Raw genomic sequence first — 27,883 nt, forward strand, 5'->3', positions numbered from 1 at the left:
GAAGAGGGTGGCAGCGCACTCATTCTAGGGTTTCCACCGTGTCGCCAAGGAGGACGGCGCGGGGGCGGCGGGGCCGACTTGCCGATAAACATTTAGGGGCCCATTCCAGTTAAAGATGCTCTAAGAGCATGGACAGCATGGCTCCACCCAGCAAAATCTTATAAATTCTTTTGACAGCACAACAAAATCTCGCAAATTTTACCTTGACAGCACAGTAAAATCTCACATTTACGGTGGTAATTCAAGGAGATTGGGAGGATTTACTCCACCATTAACTCCGGCGACAGCCATTGCCAGACAAACCTCCGCTTTTCGTCCCCGTCCGAGGCTCCGTCCACCCGCCGCCAGCACGCACGCGACGCCATTTAACAACGACCCCAGCCGAGCCCGAGCCCGGCCTGGACATTCGAAAGAGGAAGGAAAGCAAGGCCCGCCCAACGGTCGCCTCCCCTCCCCCCACAAATCCTCGATTCAAAATCCTCCTCCCTCCCCCATCTCCGACGAACTCGCGATCCATTCCCCTCTCCATCTCGCTTTCGCTTTCCCTCGAATCCGGACGATGGGGGAGGGCAGCAGCGAGGCCATCCAGGACGGCGGGGCCCTCTCCGCCCCGTCGGTGGGGACGGAGGCGGTGGCGGCGGTCAGGAAGACGGTGAAGATGTCCGAGACCCGCGACTTCATCCCCTGCGCCGCCGTCAGCGAGGGTACGTGCCTGCGCGAGCGCGAGCGGATCTAGGTCGCCGTGTCTCGGGGGATTAATTATTATCTCACCGGTTCTTTTTCGCTTCTTCAGGGGATTATTCCAGATCCTCGGGGTCGTCGTCGGCGGCGGCGGCCCTGCCGGACGTCGCCAGCTGCACCGGCTCGTCGGAGGCCGCCCCGCGCGACGACGCGGACGCGGAGATGCACCACACGCCCGACTACACCCGGAGGGGCGCCGCGGGCCGCCTCAGGATCGCGCCGCTCGAGCTCTTCTCCGCGGCCCCGTCTTCTCCGGCGGTGCCCTGTCCTCCCGCCAAAGCTGCCGACGCCGAAAACGCCACCGGCGATGCTGCCGGTGCGGGTGGAGGGACGCAGGAGGAGGCCATGGGCTGTCAGATCGCGCACACTGACAAGGTAACGGCTTCAAGATTCGCCTCAGAATACTCCTAGAGTTGTTGCTCTTGGTGGTCGCTAGTATACAAATCAAATCGCTCCATTTGGTTGCAGGGCGATGATGGCTGCTGTGGCCAGCTGAGGCAGGAGTACGACTCACTCCTGAGGGAGAAAGGCGAGTGCAGGAGGGTGCTGGAGGATCTCATGAGGGAGAATGAGCTCAAGAACAAGGAGTGCCGCGAGGCTCAGACGTCCCTGCGCGAGCTGCAGATGGAGCTGATGCGCAAGTCCATGCACGTCGGCTCTCTCGGTAAGGACCTGTCTCAACTGCAGATGCACTTGTTCAGTGACAGTAGGAGCAAACTGAATTTTACCAATTCTATCTTCTGCGATTAAAACAACACAAATCCACGACAGAGTTGCAGCAAACTTATTTTATCAGTTCTTTCTTCTGTGATGATCAAAACAAATCCACAGCAGTTGTTCCATGGCAGTTGCAGCAAACTGACTTTATCAGTTCTATCTTCTGTGATCAAAACAAACCCACAGCAGTTTTCCAATGACAGTAGCAGCAAACTGATTTTTATTAATTACATCTTCTGTGATCAAAACAAACCCACAGCAGTTTTCCAATGACAGTAGCAGCAAACTGATTTTTATCAATTATATTTTCTCTGTTCAAAACAAATCCACAGCAGTTTTCCAATGACAGTAGCAGCAAACTGATTTTTATCAATTATATCTTCTGTGATCAAAACAATGGTGCTGGTCTTGCTGTCTGCTACCACTAGAGCTGTGGTTGAGAGCATTTTGTGAAACTTTTGCTATTCATGCAGCATTTGCAGTGGAAGGGCAGGTGAAAGAAAAGTCTCGTTGGTGCCAACTACTGAAAGACCTGGGTGAGAAATTTAAGGTATATACTTGGCCTGAAGTCTTGGTTTCTTTTTCAGCACACTCTTAGACTTGAGCTTGACAGAGTAAATGGACCTACACTTTATGGTGATGATCTGCAGGCGTTAAAGACAGAGCACCAGATCTTACTGAAAGAATCTGAGGAATACAAAAAGTGTTTGTCAGATGCTACACAGATGACTACAACAATTCATCAATATGGTATGTTTGCAGAGTGGTTAACCAAACTGAACTAGTTGTGTACTCTTCAGTTTTCTTGTCTGTATCCACTTCCAACTAAAGGCAACAAACATGATTTCCTTTTTTATTTCAACAGTGAGCCAATATGCAAGTTTAGAATCTGAATTTAAGGACCTGAAAGAGAAGTTCAGCGAGGAAGCAAAGGAACGCAAGGATCTTTATAACAAGCTTATAGAGCTCAAAGGTAAGCTGTTTATTCTGGTATCAGTTTATACATTGTTACTGCAAGAAATGTTGACAATAGGACCTAACGCGACTTGCACACTGCTTAGGTAATATAAGAGTGTTTTGCCGCTGTCGGCCACTAAACACGGAAGAAACAGCAGAAGGAGCTTCAATGGCGATCGACTTTGATTCTGCAAAAGATGGGGAGCTCATTGTTAGAGGCCATGTATCATCGAAGAAAGTCTTTAAATTCGATTCAGTCTTCAACCCTGAAGAAGACCAAGGTAATTCACTCGTCGATGCAGTTACTCACCTTGCATCGTTCCTCATGTTTTTAACAATTCATCTTCTTCAACTTGTATACAGAGAAAGTGTTTGAGAAAACTGCCCCATTTGCAACTTCGGTGTTGGATGGATTCAATGTTTGTATCTTCGCTTACGGGCAAACCGGCACTGGCAAAACATTTACGATGGAGGGAACTGAAGGTGCTCGAGGGGTTAACTACAGAATTCTGGATGAGCTCTTTCGAGTAGTCAAGGACAGACATGACCTCTTCCAATACGAGATTACTGTTAGTGCCTTGGAAGTATACAACGAACAAATTCATGATTTGCTCCTGACAGGGTCCCAACCAAGCACAACAACAAAAAGGTACGTCACTTGTGAGTTATATCATCAGATACAACATTGTGTGAAGATACTGTACATCATGATACCTTGTGCACAGGCTAGAAGTGAGACAAGTTGCAGAAGGAGTTCATCATGTACCAGGACTGGTTGAAGCACGAGTCAGTAACATGGATGAGGCCTGGGATGTCCTGCAAACTGGAAGCAAAGCCAGAGTTGTTGGTTCCACAAATGCTAACGAGCACAGCAGCCGATCGCACTGGTCAGTACCTTGATGTTCTTACCGCTGCTCACTAGTTTTCCATTCACTTGCACTAAGTAGTGGATTGTAAAATCATATCCTAAATAATTTTCCATTCAGTATACATTGCGTGATGGTCAAAGGAGAAAACTTGATGAATGGAGAACACACAAACAGTAAGCTGTGGCTCATTGACCTAGCCGGAAGTGAGCGTGTGGCAAAGACAGATGCTCAAGGCGAACGACTGAAAGAAGCACAGAATATTAACAAGTCCCTTTCTGCACTTGGAGATGTCATATCTGCTCTTGCAACTAAGAGCCAGCACATACCCTTCAGGTTTCCAACTTAAAAAACCTTGGTTATAATTTGCACTTGTGATTATATAATATATCTCACTCACACATTTATTTCTCAAACTGGCAGGAATTCAAAGTTAACGCACTTGCTGCAAGACTCACTAAGTATGCAATTTTCTTCTCCATGTGCTGGTATGATTTGAACCTGTACATTTTTAGTTTTGGTGATAATGTGTGTAATCACTGCAGGTGGAGACTCCAAAACATTGATGTTTGTTCAAATTAGCCCCAACGAAAATGACGTGGGCGAAACTCTCTGCTCGCTGAACTTTGCGAGCAGAGTGAGGGGAATAGAGCTTGGACAGGCTAGGAAACAAGTTGATGTTGGAGAACTGTCAAGATATAAGCTTATGGTATTCTATTGCCCTTCCTGCTAATCCATATTCTAATACAACTTTAACCTCTGGATGTCTAAAATCTGAATGCATACTCTTGTTGTTCTGCTAGGTTGGCAGAGCCAAACAGGACTGTAAGAGCAAGGATGCTCAGATCAAGAGCATGGAAGAAACAATCCAATCCCTTGAAGCCAAGAACAAGGCAAAGGACCTTCTCACCATGAATCTCCAAGATAAGGTACTTCGCGTCGCCTTCGACTTCTTTCAGCATCCCATTGTAACCACCATGGATGGCTGAAATAGTACAAGCTGCCTTGTCACTGCTATGCATGAAGAATCATCATGTTCATCGTTGATCATCTTTCTTTTCAGATCAAAGAGTTGGAATCACAGCTGCTGATTGAGAGGAAGATAGCGCGGCAGCACGTCGACAACAAGATCGCCCAAGACGTCGAGCGAAAGCAGCAGCAGCAGCAGCAGCAGCAAAGCCTCAAGGAAGAGAACAACACCTACATGAGAAGCCCCATGTCAGAGAGGAACCTCAACACCACCGTGGAGAGACCGCCACTATCAGCAGCACCCAAAAAAGACCTCGGGATGGCGAAACAGCCGTTTTCGGACAGCAACAACAGTGAGACCTACAGCTTCAACCAGCTCATGTCTCTGGCCGAGGAGAAGGAGAACGCCAACCCAGACGCCGCCGCAAAGGCCAGGCGTGTCTCGCTCTGCAACGGAGGGGCTCAGCAGCCCCGCCGCAGCTCGCTCATCCCGCTGCCGCGCCGCAACTCGCTGATGCCGCTCCCCGCAGGCGGCGGCGCCAAGACGCCGGCGCCTGCAGCGGCGTCACCCCTTGACAAGATCAAGGAGTACTCCTCGCCGCCATTGAGCTCGCCGCCTGTTATGTCCAACGACAAGGGCGGCAGCAGGAGCAAGAGGATCAACAGCATCCTGCGGCGCAGCCTGCAGAAGAAGGTGGTCATCCGGCCGGCGCCGTCGGGGCAGGGCGGGAGGAGGGCCGGTGCCGGCGCCACTGCCGCCGCCGCACAGGGTATCGACAGCGCTCGCCGGGCGGCCGCGCGGCGCGTGCCGGCGAGCGGCGGCCCCGGCGGCGGTGCGCCCAGGGGCGGCGTCCACCAGAACAGGGACAAGGAGAGAGGCTGGAACCACTGATGATTGATGGTGATAATGAAGGGGCGTCAGTCAGCTGAGCTCTGATGATGAAGAAGAGGTCTGTAGATTGTGTGGGTAGGGAAAAAAGGTTAGATGTTTATAGTTTTGAGTTTGAGTTTGAGTTCTCGCCTATTGTGAGAGAACAGCTCTGGGTTTCTTCTTTTATTTTTTATAGAGATTTGGCGAGTGTCGGATGAAATGTCATCATCTGCCCACGAAACATAACTGTTTGCTGATTCTCATCAGGTTTGCAAGTGCTTCCGGCTTGAGTGTGAGAAGTCTCTTATGCATCTCAGTTAAGCATGTGAGTTGTCTTCTTTTGTTGCGTTCGGTGTACAAAGCGGGACTCTCTGGGTTTGAGTTGTGCTCTTTTCTGATCCTACAATCTCACCTAAAGGGCAGATCTCCCGGGCCTACCTATCATGGTGGGTGTTTTAGACACTTAGTCGAACCCGTGTCTGTCAGGGAAGTAAAGGATGGAAGGAAAAGATGTTAAGTATCTCTTTGTGGGAAGGAAATCTCATCTTATCACAATGGTTTTTAACTTGTGAAAGGGGCTTTGCAATGCCATAGCAGATGAGATAGCTGGCTTTTAGTGGGGAGATCATGACCTTCGTAGGTTTAATCTTACTATGTTATCAAAGAAGTGTTTGCAAGTGCTTCCAGCTAGTGGGGGACGCCACGCGTCGGCCGTCGGATTTTTAAAAGATCCACCGCCTACGCATCTTTTTGATCGGGGCCATCTAGTGGCCTAGCCCCTTCCTCATCATTGCAACAAACCTCTTTGTTGCAGAAATATTTGCAACAGAGGTTCTGTTGCAGAGTTTTTTTCGTCTGAACTCTTTTGTAATATGACTGTTGTTGTGGAAGGGTTTTTGCAACACTGATGATGTTGCAGAATTTTTTTGTCTTAACTTTTGGCCAACATGGTTATTATTGCGGAAGAACTTCTGCAACACAGATGATGTTGCAGATTTTTTTTTTGTCTTAGCTTTTTTGCAAAATGAGTGTTGTTGCGGAAAGACTTTTGCAACAGAGGTAATCTTGCAGAAAAACTGTAAGCGACAGAGGCACGCGTCCAGTGGTGAAGGTCCTGGCCGATTATGCGTTGGCTAATCAAGCTCGTGTCTGAGCGACAGAAGTGTACGCGTGATCGGCCAGCTGACTCAAATCTTTTCCCTTTTTTTTAGTGTGAGAATTTTATACATCTCAGTTAATCATGTGAGTTGTGTTCGGTGTACAACGGGGGACGAAGTTACTGCTTTAGGCACTTAGTCGAAGTCATGTCAGAGAACTAAAGGACGAAAGGAGAAGATGTTATCTTTTTGCGGAAAGGAAATACTTTTCAAGTCAGTTATTCAGGCAACCCCTCTTATGACAGTCGTTTTCAAGTTGCCAAGGGGGATCTGGAAGGCCATAACAGAATAAGATAGTTGGCTTTTGGTGCCGAGATGATGATCTTAGAAATAAAATGCATTGATTTGCGTGGCGAAAGATGTGCATTTCGAAGAATAAGGGAGGGGGCATGAGATTTAGCGCCTTTACAACTTTAATCTCACTATATTTTGAAGGCTGCAAAATTTCCGTTGCCTACTGCGGGACTCGTCATCGTGGCGCGGGTGTTGTGTTGTTGGGCGGCACGGGTGTTGAGCACAAGGCGGCAGCCTCCTTCTGTTTGAAGGAGGTTGAAGGGGAGCCCCCTTGCAAGTCAAAATCCCTGGCACTCCCCTCTAATCCTCTCCAATCTCTTTGGAGAGAGGATCAACAGACAAGGCCTCAATTTTCTTTCCTGATGCAGATGACAAGTACTGATTCGGTGACTTTGCATTTGGCATATCTGTTCGTCTGAGAGGTGTTTGGTGGGTGTAAGGGTGGAAAGTGACAGTGAATTAATACTGTATGAGAGAATGCATATTCGAATCCAAAACATCTGCATCCAAATTAAATTGGAAATAGAATTATAAGATATCCGAGTTTGTTTTTACAAACACGAATACATTTTTGGCACAAGTATGAATACCGAATTGGACACAAACATAGCACGGGATTTTGACACGAATATTAATATGGAAGTGGATACATTTGTATCTGAATAAACTTCCGTGCACTAAATTAAGTAATTCTAGCCCCAGTATGCCAATTATCCAACAACAAAGCCTAATATGTTATCAAATTCTAGTTTTTGTATGATTAAACTCCGGTATTATTATGCATTACGGTAGTATTTATTGACTTATTATACCTTGCAAGTTGATTATTTTGTATCACATAGCTATTGTCTTATTTCTTTTAACTAATATATCGCTATTATTTGTATCCGTTTCGAATTGAGTAGCATCCGATATGTATCTGTATTCGAGTAACATCCAATCCGCATTTGTATCCAATAACATCCGTATTCACATTCATATTTGTTTTGAAAATATGAAAACGGTAGTGGTAAGAGCACTATTCGATCCGTACCAATCCGTTGCCGCCCGTGTGCATGTTGCTTAGGTTTTGTTGCCCTTCACATAGAAGAACGACACGTGACATTTTAAGGTTGTTTATGAGTCTTAAGAGATGTGAAATGAGAGAAATTTGATTTTTTTATGTGGTTTCGCAAAATTATACTCGAGGTTTCCTTTCAAAACTGCCACTCGGGGTGTTAATGTCTTGATTACTGGTTGTTTATGAGTCTTAAGAGATGTGAAATGAGAGAAATTTGATTTTTTTATGTGATTTCACAAAATTATACTCAAGGTTTCCTTTCAAAACTACCACTCGGGGCGTTAATGTCTTGATTACTACTACATCAATTTTTTTTATAAAAAGGCACATGTCTAGTCTTAATCGATAGTTTGACCAACATAACAGAATTTATGTATGTTAAATCGGTTTTGCTAACTATGACGCCCTAATTTTTTCAGCGCGTCAGTCAATTCCGCGCAACACGAGCCCGAAGGTGGGGATGGCGTGAAGAACAACAGCGACGAGCATTGGCCACAATGAGGCCGAGCTAGGACATCGTCGAAGCCGGGGACAACGATGTGAGCGGCAACAAGTTGCGACGTCTCATGTGGAGGCGAGAAAGAAACTTAATGTGGAGGGCCAGGGAGGGTGAGGGGGGCTGCTCATCAGTGCGGGACTGCTGATAGATGGCCGGGGCGATGGCCAACACGAGGGTGGAGCGAGGTCGAGGGAAGGGCGGGGTGACGAGGCAACGGTAGCCCCCCGCCGCGACGGGCATAGGCATGCGGGCAGGTCTGGATAGGCTTGTGCTACGCGAGGAAGAAGGATATGTGGTTAAAGATAAACAATATCCAATCTGTTTTGGGCCGTTGGATGACGATCTAGGGGTCCAAGATAAAAGTGATTGATGGAATAATTTTTCCAGGTGCCTGATGTATCCCATGTAAAAAAACATTTTAATGATATATAATTTGTATTTTATTATTGATCAAATTGCCCATGAGTTTTTTTAACCAGGAGAGAGAGTACACCGTTTGCACCTCTTTTATTTCTTTTTATTTATTCTGTTTTCAGGTTATTGCTGCCGCTCGAGGCACCAGCCCGCTCGCCGGTCGCCGCCACCCCGGCCACCTGCTCGCCGCCCGCCCGCTCGCCGGTCGCCGCCGCCCCGGCCGCCTGCTCGTCGTGGCCGCTCGCGCCGCCCGCGTCGCCCGCCCCGCCCGCACGCGCGTGAATGGCAGGCGTGGCGCCCTCCGCCTCCGCGCGCCAGATATCCCACACGCACTTCATCGAGCAGCTCCGCCGCGCCGCCCGCGCCCGCGACGGCGAGGCGCTCCACGCCTGGGCGCTCAAGTCCGGCGCCGCGTCCCACGCGCCCGTCTCCAACTCCCTCATCACCTTCTACGCCTCCCTCCCGCGGCCGCTCCTCGCCGCGGCCCTGGCCGTCTTCGCGGGCATCCCCACCGCCGCCCGCGACGTCGCCTCCTGGAACTCCCTGCTCAACCCGCTCTCGCACCACCACCCGCGCGCCGCGCTCTCCAACTTCCGCTCCATGATGTTCTCGTCCTCGCCCGCCATCCTCCCGTCCCCGCACTCCTTTGCCGCCGTCTTCACGGCCGCCGGCCGCGCGCGCTCCGCGTCCGCCGGAGCCGCCGCCCACGCTCTCGCTTGCAAGGTCCCCTCGGCTACCTCCAACGTGTTCGTGTCCACCGCTCTGCTCAGCATGTACTGCAAGCTGGACCTCGTCCCCGATGCCCGGAGAGTGTTCGACGAAATGCCGCTGCGGAACGAGTTCTCCTGGGCCGCTATGGTGGCGGGCTATGCTTCCACAAAGTGCTCCGAGGAGGCCTTTGAGATCTTCCAGTTGATGCTTGCAGAGTGCCCGTCACAGAAAAATGAGTTTGTGGCTACGGCAGTTCTTAGTGCGGTCAGTGTGCCGTCGGGCTTGCCGATGGGGGTGCAGCTGCATGGGTTGGCTGTGAAGGATGGGTTGGTGGTTTTTGTGTCGGTTGAAAACTCGCTTGTCACGATGTATGCAAAGGCTGGGTGTATGGATGCAGCATTACATGTGTTTGCGTCGTCTAAGGAGAGGAACTCCATCACTTGGTCCGCGATGATCACTGGCTACGCGCAGAATGGGAATGCAGAAAGCGCATTTAGAATGTTCTTGCAGATGCTTGCTGCAGGGTTTTCACCAACTGAGTTCACTTTGGTCGGGGTGCTCAATGCTTGTAGTGATGTGGGAGCATTGATGGAAGGAAAGCAGACACATGGTTTGATGGTGAAGCTTGGGTTTGAGGTGCAGGTGTATGTGAAGAGCGCACTGGTGGACATGTATGCCAAATGCGGATGTATTACTGATGCAAAGGAAGGTTTTGATCAATTTCATGAGCTTGACATTGTCCTTTGGACGGCTATGGTTGCCGGGCATGTGCAGAATGGGGAGTATGAGGAAGCCTTGAGGTTGTATGCCAGGATGGACAAGGAGGGCATCATTCCGACTAACTTGACTATAACTAGTGTTCTGAAAGCATGTGCTGGCCTTGCAGCATTGGAGCCAGGGAAGCAATTGCACACTCAGATCCTGAAGTTCGGGTTTGGTTTGGGGTCTTCTGTCGGAAGTGCCTTGTCTACAATGTATTCAAAGTGTGGAAACCTTGACGATGGCACGGTTGTATTCAGAAGGATGCCTCATAAGGATGTTATTGCATGGAACTCGATCATTTCTGGATTCTCTCAAAATGGACGTGGAAATGAAGCACTTGACCTGTTTGAGGAGATGAAGCTAGAGGGCACTGCTCCAGATCATATAACATTCATTAATGTGTTATGTGCTTGTAGTCACATGGGCCTAGTTGACAGAGGATGGATTTACTTTAGGTCAATGACCAAAGACTATGGTTTAACTCCTAGGCTGGATCATTATGCTTGCATGGTTGATATTCTTAGCAGAGCAGGGATGCTAAATGAAGCAAAAGATTTCATAGAGTCCATTAGTATTGACCATGGAACATGTTTGTGGCGTATATTATTGGGAGCATGTCGCAGTATACGGGATTTTGATGTCGGGGCATATGCAGGTGAGCAGCTGATGGAATTAGGTACTGGGGACTCCTCTGCATATATATTGTTGTCAAACATCTATGCTGCCCAGAGAAAATGGACTGATGTTGAGCGGGTGAGGCATTTGATGAGATCTAGGGGAGTTAGCAAAGATCCAGGATGCAGCTGGGTTGAGCTTAACAGCAAAATTCATGTGTTTGTTGTTGGGGAGCAGCAACATCCTGAGGCGGAAAATATAAATACAGAGTTGAGAAGGCTTGCTAAACACATGAAGGACGAAGGGTACCGTCCAACATCTAAATTTTCATGGGAGGAAGAACTGGATACATTGGGAGAATCTCATGAAGAAGATCAATTCGAGTTGATATCGGCAGTTTCTAGCTGACTTCTCAAATGACAAGAACAGTGAGTACTTCAACTGTTTCTTCTTGAATTTGGAAAATGGAACTAACAAAAGCTATGCTGTGAAATTTTGTGGTAGTATTTATGCTGAACTTACTTTGTGCAAAACGAATTCACTGTTTCTATGCATCATTGGTAAGTGCCATTTTAGTTGGCGTTCATTAGCTTAGTTGATATGCTCCTACTGTGTAACTCAGTGTTAGTGCCATTAGAATTCTTCCCAGTTTTATGAATAAAATCGTCCTGGTGTGGAATTGCAAAAGTGCTAGCTTGATATTGTTTTCCCAGGAAAATTATTTTTGGCTCTACACCACGTCTAAATCCCCTTTTCCAGAGTTTTTTTTTTGGGTACTTCGTTCAGTATCCTCATTCTTTTTCACTCTTAAGCAAACCAAGTAACGAGATGATAAAATATAAAGTATCAGTAAGTTCAACTCATAGATAATTAAACTTTGTAAATGACGCTTGCAGCACATCAACTTGGTAGGAGAGAGCACTCATCATCTCCCAAACAGGGCAGTAAATGCACCAGCATGGTCACACTGTTCACGGAAGGTTTGTGATATACTCAGGTGATGGTGAATGCCAACAAATTTCTCAAGGCCTTGTTTAGCACTAGAGTTTTAGGAGAGACTGAGAGTATTTACGCGATTATCCCGGCCCATCCCAAAAAACCCGTAGAACCTCAATGGACCGTTTGGTGGGCCATTTTCAGACGGGTTCAGTCCCCATAATCCCCCACGAACCCTACCCCTCCCTGTGTAATTCGATACGCTCCCCTCCCCTTGTGTATCTTCTATATGTTTCTATGCCATATTGCCACTCTTTTTCTTCTGTCTCTTTTGATTTTAAGTCATGCTGCACATTTTTTTCACTTAGGCTGATGTGACCGTAAAGCTACACCTGTAACTAAAGATGGACAAAAATTCAGTAATGTTCATACAGAAAATCATGGATGCACACCATCTATTCAGTTTGTAAAAGCAAAGTAAGAGTGCATTTTATTTAGCTTTATTTGGTAATCAGCAAAATAATAGAATATGTTGGTGCCATCAATCATTAATTCCCATTAATGTCATTTGTTAACTCCCAGATCTGCGCTTGCTAAGCAACGCTTTTTTCTTTCCAAGCATGTGCACTGAGTACCCATGCTGGAAATAGAAGATTCCTCCTCTGGTTAGTGTTCTTCTTTCAATATTTTATTTGGTTATATTTTTCCTTTTTAGGATCAGATATGTTGGTCAGGTTTTTTGTTTCTTTGGAGGCATTTGTAGATATGTCAGTTTCAGCTGTAGCATTGCAAGCTAATCTTCCTGTTTGTATATTTTATTTGCAGGGTATTGTGTTACAACTAAGAGTGCAACCGACATGAATGGTAAATATTGAACTTGTTTGCACATGTCCACCTACCCATGTCTTTTTAATGTTGTCAATTCTTGCAGTCTCAGTTATCTTTTTAACATGTCATTTTGTTCAACCTAATGAGCTCATAAGTGTGACAACCTTACCCTATGATAGTTCTTAAGCCCCCTCATGGTAAAAAGAGTGAACTGTAACTAGAGATATATGCTTTAGCACCTGACCCAATTAATTATATCAACCATTATATCTTTGTGCAGCACTACAAACAACACGAACTCAGGAAACATTTCAGGACAAGTGGAATAATGCCACTAAGAAAAAATATGTATCAAAGTACTATGCATCCTATATATCAAGGACAAGGAGAGGAGGATGGCAGCCGAGGATAGGAGGGCGGTGACGGAGGAGAAGAAGGCGGAGGTTGAGGAGAGGAATGTGGTCATGGAAGAGAGAATCAAAAGCATTAAACGAGAGCAAAAGTTCATGTTCATGGATACAAGTGGTCTTGATGACAAGGCGAAAGCATACGTGGAGCTTTATCGTGATCAAGTGTTGCGATGAGGTCTATGGGAGGCTTCATGATGGGAGGATTCATGGGAGGCATGGGAGGAGCCATGGGCAGCATGGGAGGATTCATAGGTGCCATGGGCGCCATGGGAGGAGGCATGGGTGGTGCAATGGATGGGAATGAAAAACAATGGGTGGTGCATTGGAGAAGAAGCAATCAATGGAGAGGAAGCAAGCCATGAAGACGATGCAAGCACAACTAATGGCAATGGAGGCAATGCCATTTGAGAGGCTATGCATTCATTTTGTATGCACTTTTGTTTTTGTTTGCGATGCACAATGATTGTGGTTTGAATTTGAATTTAATATACAGATGATTGAACTTGAATTTGATATGTTGATTATCATCTTGCAAAGTTTTAATCATGCCGTCATGTTTTGTTTCAATATGTATGCAATTGCGAAGTGAAAAGAAAGAAGGCCAAAATTTTAGGGCACCAAATTGCAGAAAATTTTCTCAAAACTTTTTGGGCATCTACTTTTATGAAGATGAAGAGAGATTGTCTGGCACCCATCAACGGGTGGGTGAACCAGCCATGTTTGAGAGGCTATCTATTCACATTTTATGCACTTTTGTTTTTGTTTGTGATGCACAATGATTGTGTTTGGATTTGAATTTGATATATGGATGATTGAACTTGAATTTGATACGTTTTTTATTATGTGTTTTGTGATCCTGCAAAGTTTTAGTTATCATGTCATATTTTGTTTTAATATGTATGCCATTATGAAGTACTCCCGCTATAAAGAGAAAGAAGAGCGTTTAGATCACTATTTTAGTGATCTAAACGTTCTTATATTTCTTTACGGGAGGGAGTACTTAAAAAGAGGGGAATAAATAATCAAGAAAAAAAGGGTGACAAAACAGGATAAAAGAAGAAAAGAAAATTAAACCGGTTGAGAAGATTGTCAAAATCAACAGAACCCGGCAAATGGGTACACCCCTTCAAATGAATTGAAATTCAAACTTTTTATTATCAGCTGTAGTAAGAGCAACCATGCTTTACAACTGCTAAATACTATGTGAGAAATTAGTGAAGTTGTGGCATGCAACCGTTAGCATCACAAACACGAGCTACAGTCATTATTCCTGTTTTTGCATGATCGTAATAGGTACTTGCATTCTTCCGATTTGTGCATGATCTAAAAATACAATTTCCTATTATGAAGTTAAACTGGGCCCAAACACATCTCAGACCTGGAGTACAAATTTGGAAGATTGTCCAGGTACAACGCAGATCTGTAGAACAGTGACAGCAGTAATCCCAACCTATAAATCTTTGATCCCATCCAGAAAATGGGTTCAATTTCATTGCTCATTCTTTGGATAGCTACTGGGCGTTCAGGTCGTTCTATGTTACTGCCCTGCTCAAAAGTCAAAATTGTCGGAATGGCAGAGGACCAGCAAGATTCTGAAGGACGAATCATTTTCCAATGCAGAATTTGCTGAATATGCTGCTCAGAACTTCTTCAGATATGTCCTCTCCGCTGATTGTTGCCAGAGCCAATGCAGCTTCCCTCAAGTCTATAGTCCAAAAATCTAAGGGTAGCTGCTCATTGATCGATGACTCTAGTCTTGTGAAAGCTTCTTGGGTCCGCATGAGCTGTTCCAATTGTCTCTGGACAACACAATGGAATTGGATAGAAGTCAATAATCTTACATGTAACAACTGAAGCAACAATTGTAAGAGCAGATACTGGGGTTTCTACTGATGCCATACGGAAATGTTTACCTGGTTTACAGTCCACCGTCGTCCCTCAGAAGGTATGGACTCAAGACCCCTAACCTCTATTACAGCCCTCTCCAACTCAGAAATGCCTTTACCAGTGACAGCACATGTGTGCACATGTTTTCTGAAAATTCCACTGAATTTTTCAAACTCTTCTCCTGGAACAAATGGTGTGCAATCTACCTTGTTGATAACCAGAACCATTGGGACTGTAGAACCTGAGCATTTCTGATCATCAAAAAGGACAAAGAAATGATAGTCACTCTCTAATCTATTTACAAATGATGAAGGGACAGAGAGGATTTCAAACAGAAGGTCTGTGGCAACGAGCACTACTGAACAAGGCATGCAAAGCAACAATGAGGCAATCAGACATCATCGACAAAATTGGTGAGAAAATGAAACTGATGGTACCTCATCAATCATCACACGTTTGATAAGTTTAGTGTCATCTTCAGTCCACCCATCAACTGCACTTATTGTCATAATAACCATATCAGCTCCCAGTGCAGCAGTCTCTGATCGTTCTACACCTGGTTAAGAGCAGAACAGAAGACAAGCATCAAGACTAACAACGCTATTACCATTATTCCATATACGAAATCAAATATATATTGGGAAATATGTTCCTACCCCTGGTGGGCTATGCCACCCAACGTCAGTTCGTATTTTGAGATTCACATATTTATCATTTTGCTTTAATAGTTCGCAATATGTTTATGAGAATAATAATACTCACCAAGTTTTTCCACAATGTCATCAGTTTCTCTTATACCAGCCGTGTCTAGAAGGGTAACAGGGATTCCATGAATTGAGACATTTGCTTCAACTACGTCCCTTGTAGTGCCAGCTATTTCGGTAACAATAGCTCTTTCACTCTGCAAGCTAAGCATTTAAGTTCCAGTATCAACTATTATGGCTGCAACACAAAATAAATCAAACTATCCAATTGGACATGGGATTCACATAAAATATACAGAATTATAGATTACAATTAGTATTCATATAAGAAGATTATATGGCGATAATGTTCGATGTACAAACTTTCGGCATGACGCACAGCAGAGAAGCAGGATAAAGTTCAGGACACAGTATGTTGAGCAAAATCCCCTTAAATCACATGGCATTAGGCATCTACCGGAGTTTCGGTACGGCTCATTTAAAGTCACAGCAGAAAGGTATCATAAAAGTTCTAGGGGTCTAGGTTTGTGGAGAGAAAGATGGGCCAGTGCTGGATGAAAAGTGGATGGTATCCCTTAAGTTTTCTTGCTTAATTAATCTCGATGGCTAACAACCAAACATATGTGAAAGGAGAATACACAACACACTTACCTAATATTAATTAATTCCATATCTTAATCCTAACTAATCTATTTTTAAGAGAGTTGCCGTCATGCTGCCTTGTGTACCGGTTAATGACCCCATGCCTTAACTAGCCTTGAACCCGTAACAATAAGATTAGCTCATGTAACTTCGCATATAAAAAGAGAAAACAACATAGATTAACAAGCATGGTAACAACAAAATAGAATACTAAAAAAGATATGCTGGACAAATATCCAACAGAAATAATGACAGAGAGATATCCATGAGTATACCTTACTCCATGCATTCAGGAGGCTTGACTTTCCAACATTTGGGCGGCCAATTATTGCTATCTGTGCAAAATTGTAAGAGCATTTTTCATTCTTAAATATGTTTTCTTTAACAATTCAGTATAATGCATAGACTAAAGTACCTGTAGACCAGACAGCAACAGCTTATCATACTTTGCAGTATCCAGAGCATCCTGAACCTCTTGCCTCATGCTGTTAATTTTGCTGAGCAGCATCATAGGGTCCAATGGAGGCATCTCATCTTCAAAATCTAAACGAGCCTCAATTTCAGTGATCAATTCTATGCACCTTGATCTTAAAGATTTCACTAGAGTAGAAAAGCCTCCCTACAGTAGAGGACAGATAATTCAGATTGGAGAACCTACTTATTATTAAAAAAAACACATCTATATTGTGCTTCCCAAAGAAACTGGAGCTGATGAAGTTAAACTTCACAATGCAAATGGGTTTCAAGTAGTGTCTGAGTCAGGAAATTGTTATCGGCGTGCACAAGGAAAAAAGCAAGCCTTGCACATAAATGCAAATTTCCCCTCCACATTTTAGTGATCAGAACAACAATATTCAATTTCCTTTTCCCATTTCACTAATCACTGACATACTACTCTAACTGCTATCTCTATTTTTCGTCTTTTGAGGGGTCGCATGTAACAGGAGCAGCCCCTGGCACCACCCCTGGTCACTACCCTCCATAAAGTGTTGTTTCAGCTACTCCTGACCTGGAAACAATCTGTTTCTGGTATTTCGAGGCTTAAACACACACAAAAAACTCCAACACGGCCGCATGTATATCGTTTCTCAGGGCCTACCCAACAGGCTAACATGATTTAATTTATCAACAGCATAATTTTGTGACATGCCTGGATGCCAGCCAAGGCGGAATCTGCTGCAGCTACAGACTTGGCTGAAATAAGCCTCGAGACGTTCTCCGCTTGAGCCAAGTCCAATCTCCCATTTAGGAATGCGCGAAGAGTGAATTCACCTGAAAAGCGAACATGGACACTGAGCTAGGAGTTTGTTCAAGATAAGACACCTACACCCCAAGATAGCTTCACCATTCATTCTTCAAACAAAAAGTGTCTGCCTATCTGACAAAAGTGTTTCCCTATAACTATAACTACAGCCGTAGCTAACAGAACATTTCAATCATAGCGGTAACTAACTGAACTATTTGTTTACAGACATAAACGATTTAGACCAGTAGGGGTGAGTGAGTAAGCAACTAACCAGGGTCGGCGAGCCTGGCACCAGCCTCCAAGCAGGCCCTCAGCACACGACGCAAGCAAAGGTCATTCCCATGGCACTGGAGCTCCACGACATCCTCTCGGGTGTAGGACCTTGGAGCCAGCATGGGCACCACCAGCACCTTCAGATTTGGCAAACAAAATGGGAAATCACCGCACTGGTACGCACAGAGAACAGTAACCAACCGAAAGCAGAGCAGTAAAGCCGCGGTTACCTCATCGATGACGCCCCCATCTCCGTCTAGCGCGACCCCGTACTCCACGAAGTGGCTTCGGGGCCTCCAGGGCGCCGGCTCCCTCCTGGCCGGCCGGAACACGCGGCCGACGACGGCGACGGCGTCGGCGCCGGACAGGCGGACAATGCCGACGGCCGCGGGGCCCCCGCCGAGGGCGGTGACGATGGCGGCGATCGTCCCCGGAGATCCGCCGCCCCCAAAGCTCGGCGGCGCGCGGCGCGAGGGAGAAGACGGAGGCGAGCGCTCGTCGCCGGGCAGGACGAGGGAGCTGCAGGAGGCGAGGGCTTTGGCGCGCGTGGTCAGGGGTTTGGGGCTAGGGTTTAGCGGGCGGCGGCGGAGGAGAGGTCGGGGAGGCCGCCATAGGAGAAAGGGGAGGAGGCGACAGACGGCACGAGCCATTTGGATTGGGATTTCCTTTTTTCTTTTTTGAGAAGAACCATTTGGATTGGGATAGGCAGCGTGCGGCTGGAACTGGAACGTGGCTGGTTCACCAAAGAGGAAAAAGAGAGAGGAACGAATGAATTGAACAGCGTTTCTCATTGATTGAAGACCGGGTATTTATACCCACTTTACAAGGCAGTTAGGATTACAATGTCGGTAACTAAACCGACTTAACAACCGACTTAAGCATTGATTATTAGGATTAAATTAATCCTTAACAACACCCGTTGCGGGGTGACAGCTGATTAGAAATGCCACGTGGTATAACCGTTGAGGTAGAAAAAAGAACAAAAAAGATATCATCCTTTCTTCCGGCTTCCCTGCCGTCGCACGGATCTCGGCGCAAGGTCAACCCCAAGAGACTCTCTTAGTCAATTGTTGTAAGCTAGGCGAGTCTTGTATGGTTGTAGTTGCCGACTCTTGTGGACAGGTTTTTTCACCCTTTATAGACGTGCTTGTGTGTATTCTAGAGAGAGAGAGAAAACTCTACACCTCAACTAAGAGGGGGGTTGAGCTTTTATGTTTAAACTTCTCTATATATTTTTAAGCTAATTTATTTTTATTTTGTCTGAAAATTCAGATTTTATTTTACTTTCTCACATGGAATTTTTATTATTTATTATAGCATGGCGGTCATTATTATTAATAACATGGCAGTTATTATTTTTAAGAGGATGGCATTTTTGTTATCAAGAGGATGATAATTTTATTATTCAGACGATAATTTTTTATTTTTAATGGCATGGCGGTTTTTATTACTAAGAGCATGGCTTTTTTTTAATAAGTAATAGGATGGCATTTTTATTTATTGAGAGGATGGCATTTTTCTTATTAAGTGGATGGCATTTTTATTTTTATTGGCATGGCAATTTTATTACTTAAAACATGACATTTTTATTTGGGTTAGTTTGATAAATGCCACTCTAATTCTGTCGATTCTGAGAAATGCCATTGCAATTTCTAAACTTTGAAAAAATGCCATTTTTAGTGGCAATTTTTAAAGTCTACAGTGGTGTTTTTCAAAGTTTGCAAAATTTGCAGTGACATTTTTCAAAGTTTGAAAATTGCAATGGCATTTCTCGGAATCGCCAAAATTCGAGTTGCAATTTATCCAATTAACCCTTTTTATTTTAACGTCATGGAAGGTCCTGCATGGTGCTTTGCCATGCTATGATGTTCTTGTGGGCCGACACATTAGAACCCTTGTTTAATGTCCAATATGTGTCGCTGGACCGAAGGATATACAACATTCAGGGGAGCAGCTGGCGCGCCGAGCCGCCCATCGCGATCGCACGCGCCCACTGGAGCTCTTGTGCACGAGCCCCTGCACAGGCCGCCGCGAGATCCAGACCATGCCTCCACCAACTCCCCGAAGGAGGCACCTTCCTCGAGCCACGCCCGTCGCAAACAGGAGCCGCACCACGCGCCCCGGCCACCACCACGACTCCTGGCCAAGATCCGCATCCGACAAGATCCGAAATCAACACCCGAAGAAAACAACGGGCCCATTCCGTGTCTCCACCGCGCTCTTCCCATGTGCCGCCTCACCGGTAGCCGCCCGCCATCGCGCCGCCCACAAGACTGCACTCCCGCACGAAGGAGGCCTGTCAGGGCGTGCACAACTCGCCCGCCGCTTTGTCGGCCGGGCGCCGCCACCACCGTCGGCGGCAGTGGCGGCCAGGGAGGCACGGAGTTGTGGGCACTCGGGAGCTCAGGTTTCGCCTCCAGAGCCGCCTGCGTGAGCGGCCCGACAGGTTGACGATTTGTCTTGCTTCCGTTGTGGCAGATACTAGTCTAGAATGTACAGTAATCTTTTACAACCATTTATGGAGAAGATACTGAAACACATGCCCCGCCGTATTGTGTTTCAGCTTTCCGCATCAAGTGTGAAATCTCTAATTAAGATCTTTTGTCATTAGTGTGAAACCAGATAACCTAATAGTTTTGTTTCAGCTTTCCGCGTAAGGGACAAATGGACGTGCTTTCAGCTTTCCACGACGAGGAAGGTGGTGGCCCTGTGCAGTGTTGGCGTGCTTGCTGTAATTCGGGTAGTGCGTGGACTGGTGGAGGTACTTGTCGGGTTTGGCCGACTGCATGGGAGTGGTGGTTGTGCTGCTCAGGGTCGTCCACGGGTCCGTGCGGGCTCTGCGACCGCACAGGGGAAATTCCTATTGGATGTCCCTCCATCCCCATTGGCTGTCAAGCAGATCACGCGGATCACCATCCCATCCGACGTCTCTCGGCGCTCGATGTTGCCCAAATCTTCTCTATAAATGCACAAGCCTTCGCTACTACTGCCTCTTGATCTGTCGCTCCCGCCGCGCAAGTTCTACTCCTATGGCCATCGACTAAGCGCCACCACCACCCATCCTCCTTTCTCCACCATGTCGAGGGATGCTCTGCCGGGAGCAGCACCAGGATCTTGCCTCGTCGAGTGGCCACGCCGTGTCTTCGACGCAGTTAATCTGACAAGTGTTTACCTTTTCTGTGTAATTTATGATGCAGATGTTACTGCTGGACATGTGGAGGCAGAGATGCGGGACATAAGTACCCTTCCACACAAGCACCCCGACAAGGGCGATGGGCCAGCGTCGTACATGATGGGTGTTTGATTCCGAAGATCCACACCAGTTCATCGAAGGAAAGGTATTGAAAATATTATACATGATTCCTTTCAGTAGTAAATTTGATAGTCTTGACTTGATTTTCCTAGCAATATGTATGATCGAGCTGCTAGGGCATGAAATCCACACTCCTTGCTTGTCTCATAAGAAAGTGTACAAGATTCAATCAGATAATGATAAGGAAGCCTACCCATGAATCATGTCATGTTGCTTGCAATTACCAAATTTACGAGATGCCTTACAAAACATGTCTACATATGTTGAGACCAACTGTTACGTCTCTTCCTAATGTAAACTCACTTTGTTGGATGCTAAGAGTGATAACCGTAACCACGTGACACATGTGGTAAGCAATCCAAACAACTCAAAAAAAAAAATTAAGAGTGATAACCGTATCTTTTTTTTAATTACGAAATGATGTTGCTTTTTCATAAATTAAATATTGCTAGTGTACAGAATAATACTCCTGCCATCGCAAACTACATAAATAAATGATGTACATTGCAGGGAAGAATATATTTCTTATAAGAAATTGGCATTTACAACTAGTTATACATCTCACATAATGTGAAAAACCCCCTACTCAAACATATTTTTTCCGACTAGTTAAAATCAATCCGTAGGCCTTGCAAACGTACACGAGCTCGTAGGTCTTCACTTCATTAGTTAGAATTTCACTACGGTCTTGTATCATACTGCAGGCTGCACAACAGTCCGGAAAACAAAATTTCTTTGGGACAAGTAAATTGATGTACACAAATATTGCTCTCCATTGTTCATCCACTGCTCACTAGTAGAAAACAGGGCATAGGTCACAGGGCAGTTTTCACATTAGCCCCGGTTCAGTCACGAACCGGGACCCATGGGGGCATTCGTCTCGGTTCGTGAGCCTAGGGGGCCGGCCGGGGCCTCGTGGGCATTGGTCCCGGTTCGTATGGAACCATTTGTCCTGGTTCGAGCCACGAACCGGGACTAATGGTCCTCGCTCCTGGCCCACAACCATTTGTCCCGGTTCTTGGCATGAACCGGGACAGAAGGCCCGGATTTAGTACCGGTTCATGCCACGAACCGGGACCAATGAGGTGCCTATATATACCCCTCGCCCGCGAGCAGAGCACTCCAGTGCTCTGTTTTTCTCTGGCCGGCGAGGGAAGGGCTTTGTGGTGCTCTAGCTCACCTCCTATGCACATGAGGTGTTCGATGAAATGCCCGAGCCACACTAGTTAAGCTTTGTCCTCTCGAAGCTCGACCTCAAAGCTTCATTTTCCTCGAGATTTGTCTAGGTTTAGCGGCCCGTCACGTCCCATTCCCGTCTTCACCGCCGTCGACCGCCCGCGCCGATCTCGTCGCCGGCAACACCGTGGTGAGCCTCTTGTTCTTATCTTCTTTTTGAAAGAAAAAAAATTCTTACTTTAGATAGATACTTGTCTAATTTTCTTACTATTTTATTCCTTCTTATTACATAGTGCGATGGTTTTGGTATCCGCCCCTGTCGGCCCTCGTCCTGTCTATGATTCGGATGTGGTATATATTATCTTTTTATAACTATTTGATTCATTTATTGTTTATGACAAATATACCGACCAGCGTGACATAGATTTTATTTATCTAGGAGGTGGTTGAACCAGAAATTCTAACCGACCCTATTGTCGAGAGGTTAAATTTAGTTGAAGAAGAAAACAATTACTTGAAGGAAAAAATAAAAAAAATTGAGGAGGAAAAGATGATATTGGAGTTGCATGTTGCGGATGTCGTCGATGATCACAAGATCAAGATGGATGCAATGCGCTTGAAGATTAGAAAGATTAGAAAATATGCCATTCATACCGAGGCTTGGTATCATTATGCCGTTGGATCAATTGTTACCTTGGTTGCGATTATGATCGCATTTGTTTTCGCATTGAAATGTTTTACATAGTTTCAATGTATGGTTTAATTAATTAGATGCTCTGGAGAGCTATATATATGTTGTTAGATGAGAACTATGTATGTACTTTGGTTCTAATGTGATGATGAACTTCTATTAATTTGGTCACTTAATTATCTATTCATGATGTTCTGTAATGGTTTTTGACACACTTAATTATATATAATGCACGCAGATGAACCGGCAATGGATGTACGGTGAGAGACACACCTCCGAGTACATTAAGGGCGTGCATGATTTTCTCGAAGTGGCTGAGGCAAACAAGCAGAATGGTTTTATGTGTTGTCCATGCCCTACATGTGGGAATACGAAGTCTTACTCTGACCGGAAAATCCTTCATGCCCACCTGCTTTACAAGGGTTTCATGCCACACTATAATGTTTGGACGAGGCACGGAGAAATGGGGGTTATGATGGAAGACGGCGAAGAAGAAGAGGACGATGACAACTATGTGCCCCCTGAATACGGTGATGCTGCAACGGGGAAGCTGCTGAAGATCAAGAGGAACCAGACGATGTGCCCAATGATGCTGCAAGGGGGGAAGCTGCTGAAGATGAAGAGGAACCAGTGCCCGATGATGATGATCTCCGCCGGGTCATTGTCGATGCAAGGACGCAATGCGAAAGTCAAAAGGAGAAGCTGAAGTTCGATCACATGTTAGAGGATCACAAAAAAGGGTTGTACCCCAATTGCGAAGATGGCAACACAAAGCTCGGTACCGTACTGGAATTGCTGCAGTGGAAGGCAGAGAATGCTGTGCCTGACAAAGGATTTGAGAAGCTATTGAAAATATTGAAGAAGAAGCTTCCAAAGGATAACGAATTGCCCGACAGTACATACGCAGCAAAGAAGGTCGTATGCCCTCTAGGATTGGAGGTGCAGAAGATACATGCATGCCCTAATGACTGCATCCTCTACCGCGGTGCGTACAAGGATCTGAACGCATGCCCGGTATGCGGTGCATTGCGGTATAAGATCAGACGAGATGACCCTGATGATGTTGACGGCGAGCCCCCCAGGAAGAGGGTTCCTGCGAAGGTGATGTGGTATGCTCCTATAATACCACGGTTGAAACGTCTGTTCAGAAACGAAGAACATGCCAAGTTGATGCGATGGCACAGTGAGGACCGTAAGAAAGACGGGAAGTTGAGAGCACCCGCTGACGGGTCGCAGTGGAGAAAAATCGAGAGAAAGTACTGGGCTGAGTTTGCAGCTGACCCAAGGAACGTATGGTTTGGTTTAAGCGCGGATGGCATTAATCCTTTCGGGGAGCAGAGCAGCAATCACAGCACCTGGCCCGTGACTATGTATGTATAACCTTCCTCCTTGGATGTGCATGAAGCGGAAGTTCATTATGATGCCAGTTCTCATCCAAGGCCCTAAGCAACCCGGCAACGACATTGATGTGTACCTAAGGCCATTAGTTGAAGAACTTTTACAGCTGTGGAATGGAAACGGTGTACGTACGTGGGATGAGCACAAACAGAAGGAATTTAACCTGCACGCGTTCCTGTTTGTAACCATCAACGATTGGCCCGCTCTTAGTAACCTTTCAGGACAGACAAACAAGGGATACCACGCATGCACGCACTGTTTAGATGACACTGAAAGTATATACCTGGACAAAAGCAGGAAGAATGTGTACCTGGGCCATCGTCGATTTCTTCCGACCAACCATCAATGTCGAAAGAAAGGCAAGCATTTCAAAGGCGAGGCAGATCACCGGAAGAAGCCCGCCATGCGTACCGGTGATCACGTACTTGCTATGGTCAATGATTTACACGTAATCTTTGGAAAGGGTCCTGGCGGACTAGCTGTTTCGAATGACGTTGAGGGACACGCACCCATGTGGAAGAAGAAATCTATATTTTGGGACCTACCCTACTGGAAAGAGCTAGAGGTCCGCTCTTCAATCGACGTGATGCACGTGACGAAGAACCTTTGCGTGAACCTGCTAGGCTTCTTGGGCGTGTATGGGAAGACAAAAGATACACCTGAGGCACGGGAGGACCTGCAACGTTTGCACGAAAAAGACGGCAATGCCTCCGAAGCAGTATGAAGGTCCTGCCAGCTACGCTCTTACGAAAGAAGAGAAAGAAATCTTCTTTGAATGCCTGCTCAGTATGAAGGTCCCGACTGGCTTCTCGTCGAATATAAAGGGAATAATAAATATGCCAGAGAAAAAGTTCCAGAACCTAAAGTCTCATGACTGCCACATGATTATGACGCAACTGCTTCCGGTTGCATTGAGGAGGCTTGTTGAGGATATAGACCTGGGGGTCACCCGCCAGGAGGGCCGGGTTACTCCAAGGATCATTACCAGAAGCCCGGAGCTAAGTTTCAGGATAATGGGCCAGAGATGGGCTGAGACCCGGATATAGCTTAAAGCCCGTAGTTACAATCATTGTTATAGTAGACTTGTAGTGTAAGGCAAGTATTGTTTAGAGTCCGAGCCGGACACTCTTATGAGCCGGCCGGGACTCTAAGGGCTGCTGGGCGTCAGCCTCCTTATATAAAGGGACGACCCGGCAGCGGTTTGAGGCGACAACAATCTCTCCGAGAGCCGGGCATAGCTGTTTAGCTCCCTGGCGATCGTAACCCTAATCAATAACACCTCGAACTGGACGTAGGCCTTTACCTTCACCGTAAGGGGCCGAACCAGTATAAACCCTCGTGTTCCTTGTCCCGCATAACCCCTTCAAGCTTCCTAGTTGCGATGGCTTCACGACTAAGTCCTAGCCCAAGGACATCTGCCGTGACAATTCCACGACAGTTGGCGCCCACCGTGGGGCCAGCGCACGGTGGATTTGAGTTCTTGAAGGGCAGCTTCGAAGGGCTCAAGGGATACGCTGTGGGCCGGATGACCAAGAGTCTTCGCGGCAAGCTCTACATCGACGATGCGGACTGGGGCCCCGACGCCGGCTCAGTGGAGTACGGGTACCGGGTCCCCTTTGGCGGAATTCATGTCTTCATCGGCAAGATTGGAGAACCGGGCCCCGAGCCAGACCTCCGTGCCGACCTCATCGAAACGGCTCAGCGCGCGACCCGCCCGGGCCCGGCCTGCCTTAAAGCGCGTTTTTGTAGGATGCATCCACGGAGGGCCCTCGGATCCATCTGGGACTGGGGATGAGGCGGCCGCCGGCTCAGACGGCGAGTCGGCCACTGATGAGTCGAACTCGTTGTACCAACTTCAAGATGGCAGGCTCATGAGTTATTCCGATGGCAACAGTATTCCGGACCTCTTTGAGCCGCCAAGTCAGGTTGGAGTTTTTATGGCTGGTGCACAGCCTGTTCAGAACCCCGCTGCTGGATCGGGAAACCCGGTGCCTTCTCCGGCTCAGGTGCTGATGGATCTCACGGACAGGATGACGGCCCTGTTAACCGCCACGGTTGACCCGGCGGATCAAGCCCAGCATGATGCGGAGGTGGCACAGTTGAAATTGGAGTTGATAAAAGCTAAAGAGGATCTTGCAGCAGAAGGAATCAGGCTGGCTGCGGAACGGGCGGCTCTCGATGCCCAGACTCAGCTGATTCAGGCGCAGTCCTGCCAACTCACGATGGATCAGAACGCGGCCAATGAGGTCATGAGAAGGAGGCATCAAAAGGCTCAATCTCGACTCCCGCCGGTCTACGATCCGCGCAACCTCTTCGACACGCCGGGTGCAGGGTCCAGTCACCCGCCAGGGGTCGTAACACCCGGGTCTGGACCCCTTGTTCAACCACGAGTGATGGGACCTCCCCAGGGGCCCCCCGCCCCGCCTCAGTATGTACCAATACCCTCGGGCCATTATAATAACCCGCTGGAGAACATGATCGCCGCAGCGGCACGGCCGGCGGCTCTGCCCGTTGATGGCGACTCTCCGACGGCTATTGAGACCCGCCGGGTCAGAGAACTCCTGCAGACAGCTCTAGCACAGCAAGAGGCGTACTCCTACAGCCGGGATAGGATCCACTCAACTCCTCGCCCAGGCCAGAGCCCGAGTTACAGCCGGCACATGGTCTCAGCAACCGGCTCAAGTAATGTCCGACGCCATGACCCACCCCCTGGCCATGGCCCGGCTCACGTTGGAGCCTTCTACACAGCAGACCAAGCACGGCAAGAGGCGGAGCAGGTGCCGCAATTGACGGCTTATCAGACCCCCCCGGCTTATCCGACGGCGTCCGTTGATGTGGGTATTTCCACCAGGACCGGGGGTGTCCCTTGTTTGGTGCCGGCCATCCGTAATGAATGTCTACCTAAGGATTTCAAGGGCCCTAGGAAGGTACCTAACTATACAGCTGACTTACAGCCTGCGGCCTGGATTGAGAGTTATGAGATGGCTATGGAACTGCTAGAGGTCAGCGAGGCGGCCATGGCCAAATATTTCACCATGATGTTAGATGGAACTGCCCGCACGTGGTTAAAAGGGCTACCACCGAACTCCATTGGGTCTTGGGTTGAGCTGAAAGCCCAGTTCATTCAAAACTTCAAGGATACCTGTAGACAGTCTATGTCAATTGTGGACTTGACTAACTGTAAGAAGTAGGAGGGTGAATCCACGACCCATTGGGTTCGCCGGGTCAAGGAGATCATACATTCATCAGATAAGATGGATGCCGGCTCTGCAGTCTTGATGTTGGAACAGAACTGTCGCTTTGTGCCCCTAAAGATGAAGCTTGGGCGGCTTAAACGTGACTGCACGGATATGGGTACACTAATGGCGGCTCTTGTCAAGTACGCTGATTCTGATGGTACCAAGGATCCCCCTTCAGATGATGAAAGGACAGGGAAGGGAAAGAAGAACGGCAATGGCAAGGGTCCTCAGTTTAACCCGGGGAATCAAGGAGGAGGCAAGCGCAAGGCCGATGGCAGCCTGGAGTTCGTAGCCAACACCCAAGGTAACAACCAGCGACGCAGTGGGAGGCCCCCTCCCCGAGGCGGCGGGTCAGGACCTTCTCTGGAGCAGCTGTTGAATGAACCTTGTCCGAGACACGGCTCTAGAGAGAAGCCAGCGACTCATCTGTGGAAGGATTGTGCTATCATGAAGGCCTTTAAAAACTACAACGGCCCGGGCGGCGGCTCAGGCGCCGGCGGCTCCGGC

The 27,883-nt window shown here is 47.1% G+C and overlaps 3 protein-coding genes across 7 annotated transcripts; 2 read left to right on the plus strand and 1 right to left on the minus strand.

Moving 5' to 3' along the window:
• Positions 1-330: 330 nt before the first annotated feature.
• LOC123119302 (kinesin-like protein KIN-14R) lies at positions 331-5,445 on the plus strand. Its single transcript, XM_044539053.1, has 14 exons — positions 331-704; positions 794-1,116; positions 1,210-1,405; positions 1,932-2,008; positions 2,109-2,208; positions 2,324-2,431; positions 2,520-2,696; positions 2,779-3,064; positions 3,141-3,302; positions 3,402-3,617; positions 3,705-3,742; positions 3,827-3,990; positions 4,085-4,210; positions 4,345-5,445. Exons 1-14 carry the CDS (start codon positions 560-562, stop codon positions 5,140-5,142), a joined length of 2,916 nt encoding a protein of 971 aa, XP_044394988.1. The 5' UTR covers positions 331-559; the 3' UTR covers positions 5,143-5,445.
• Positions 5,446-8,698: 3,253 nt separating this feature from the next.
• LOC123119303 (pentatricopeptide repeat-containing protein At2g33680) lies at positions 8,699-13,406 on the plus strand. Of its 5 annotated transcripts, XR_006458594.1 has the most exons (6): positions 8,699-11,061; positions 11,530-11,630; positions 11,938-12,046; positions 12,152-12,234; positions 12,395-12,433; positions 12,678-13,406. XR_006458594.1 is itself a non-coding variant. In XM_044539054.1 (2 exons), the coding sequence occupies exon 1, from the start codon at positions 8,828-8,830 to the stop codon at positions 11,039-11,041; it is 2,214 nt and encodes a 737-aa protein (XP_044394989.1). In that variant the 5' UTR covers positions 8,699-8,827; the 3' UTR covers positions 11,042-11,061; positions 11,530-11,931. The 5 variants fall into 5 exon arrangements, 1 of the variants encoding a protein (XP_044394989.1); XR_006458593.1 differs by lacking the exon at positions 11,530-11,630 and having other exon boundaries at positions 12,678-13,405; XR_006458595.1 differs by lacking the exons at positions 11,530-11,630; positions 11,938-12,046 and having other exon boundaries at positions 12,189-12,234.
• Positions 13,407-14,022: 616 nt separating this feature from the next.
• On the minus strand, positions 14,023-18,324 carry LOC123119304 (tRNA modification GTPase MnmE). The gene is made up of 9 exons (XM_044539055.1): positions 17,790-18,324; positions 17,558-17,696; positions 17,191-17,312; positions 16,456-16,659; positions 16,316-16,375; positions 15,457-15,595; positions 15,132-15,250; positions 14,721-14,945; positions 14,023-14,606 (listed from the first exon to the last, which is right to left on the minus strand). The coding sequence occupies exons 1-9, from the start codon at positions 18,207-18,209 to the stop codon at positions 14,412-14,414; spliced, it is 1,623 nt and encodes a 540-aa protein (XP_044394990.1). The 5' UTR covers positions 18,210-18,324; the 3' UTR covers positions 14,023-14,411.
• Positions 18,325-27,883: the final 9,559 nt, after the last annotated feature.

Source organism: Triticum aestivum, chromosome 5D (genome assembly GCF_018294505.1).
Source record: "Triticum aestivum cultivar Chinese Spring chromosome 5D, IWGSC CS RefSeq v2.1, whole genome shotgun sequence".
NCBI lineage: Eukaryota > Viridiplantae > Streptophyta > Magnoliopsida > Poales > Poaceae > Triticum > Triticum aestivum.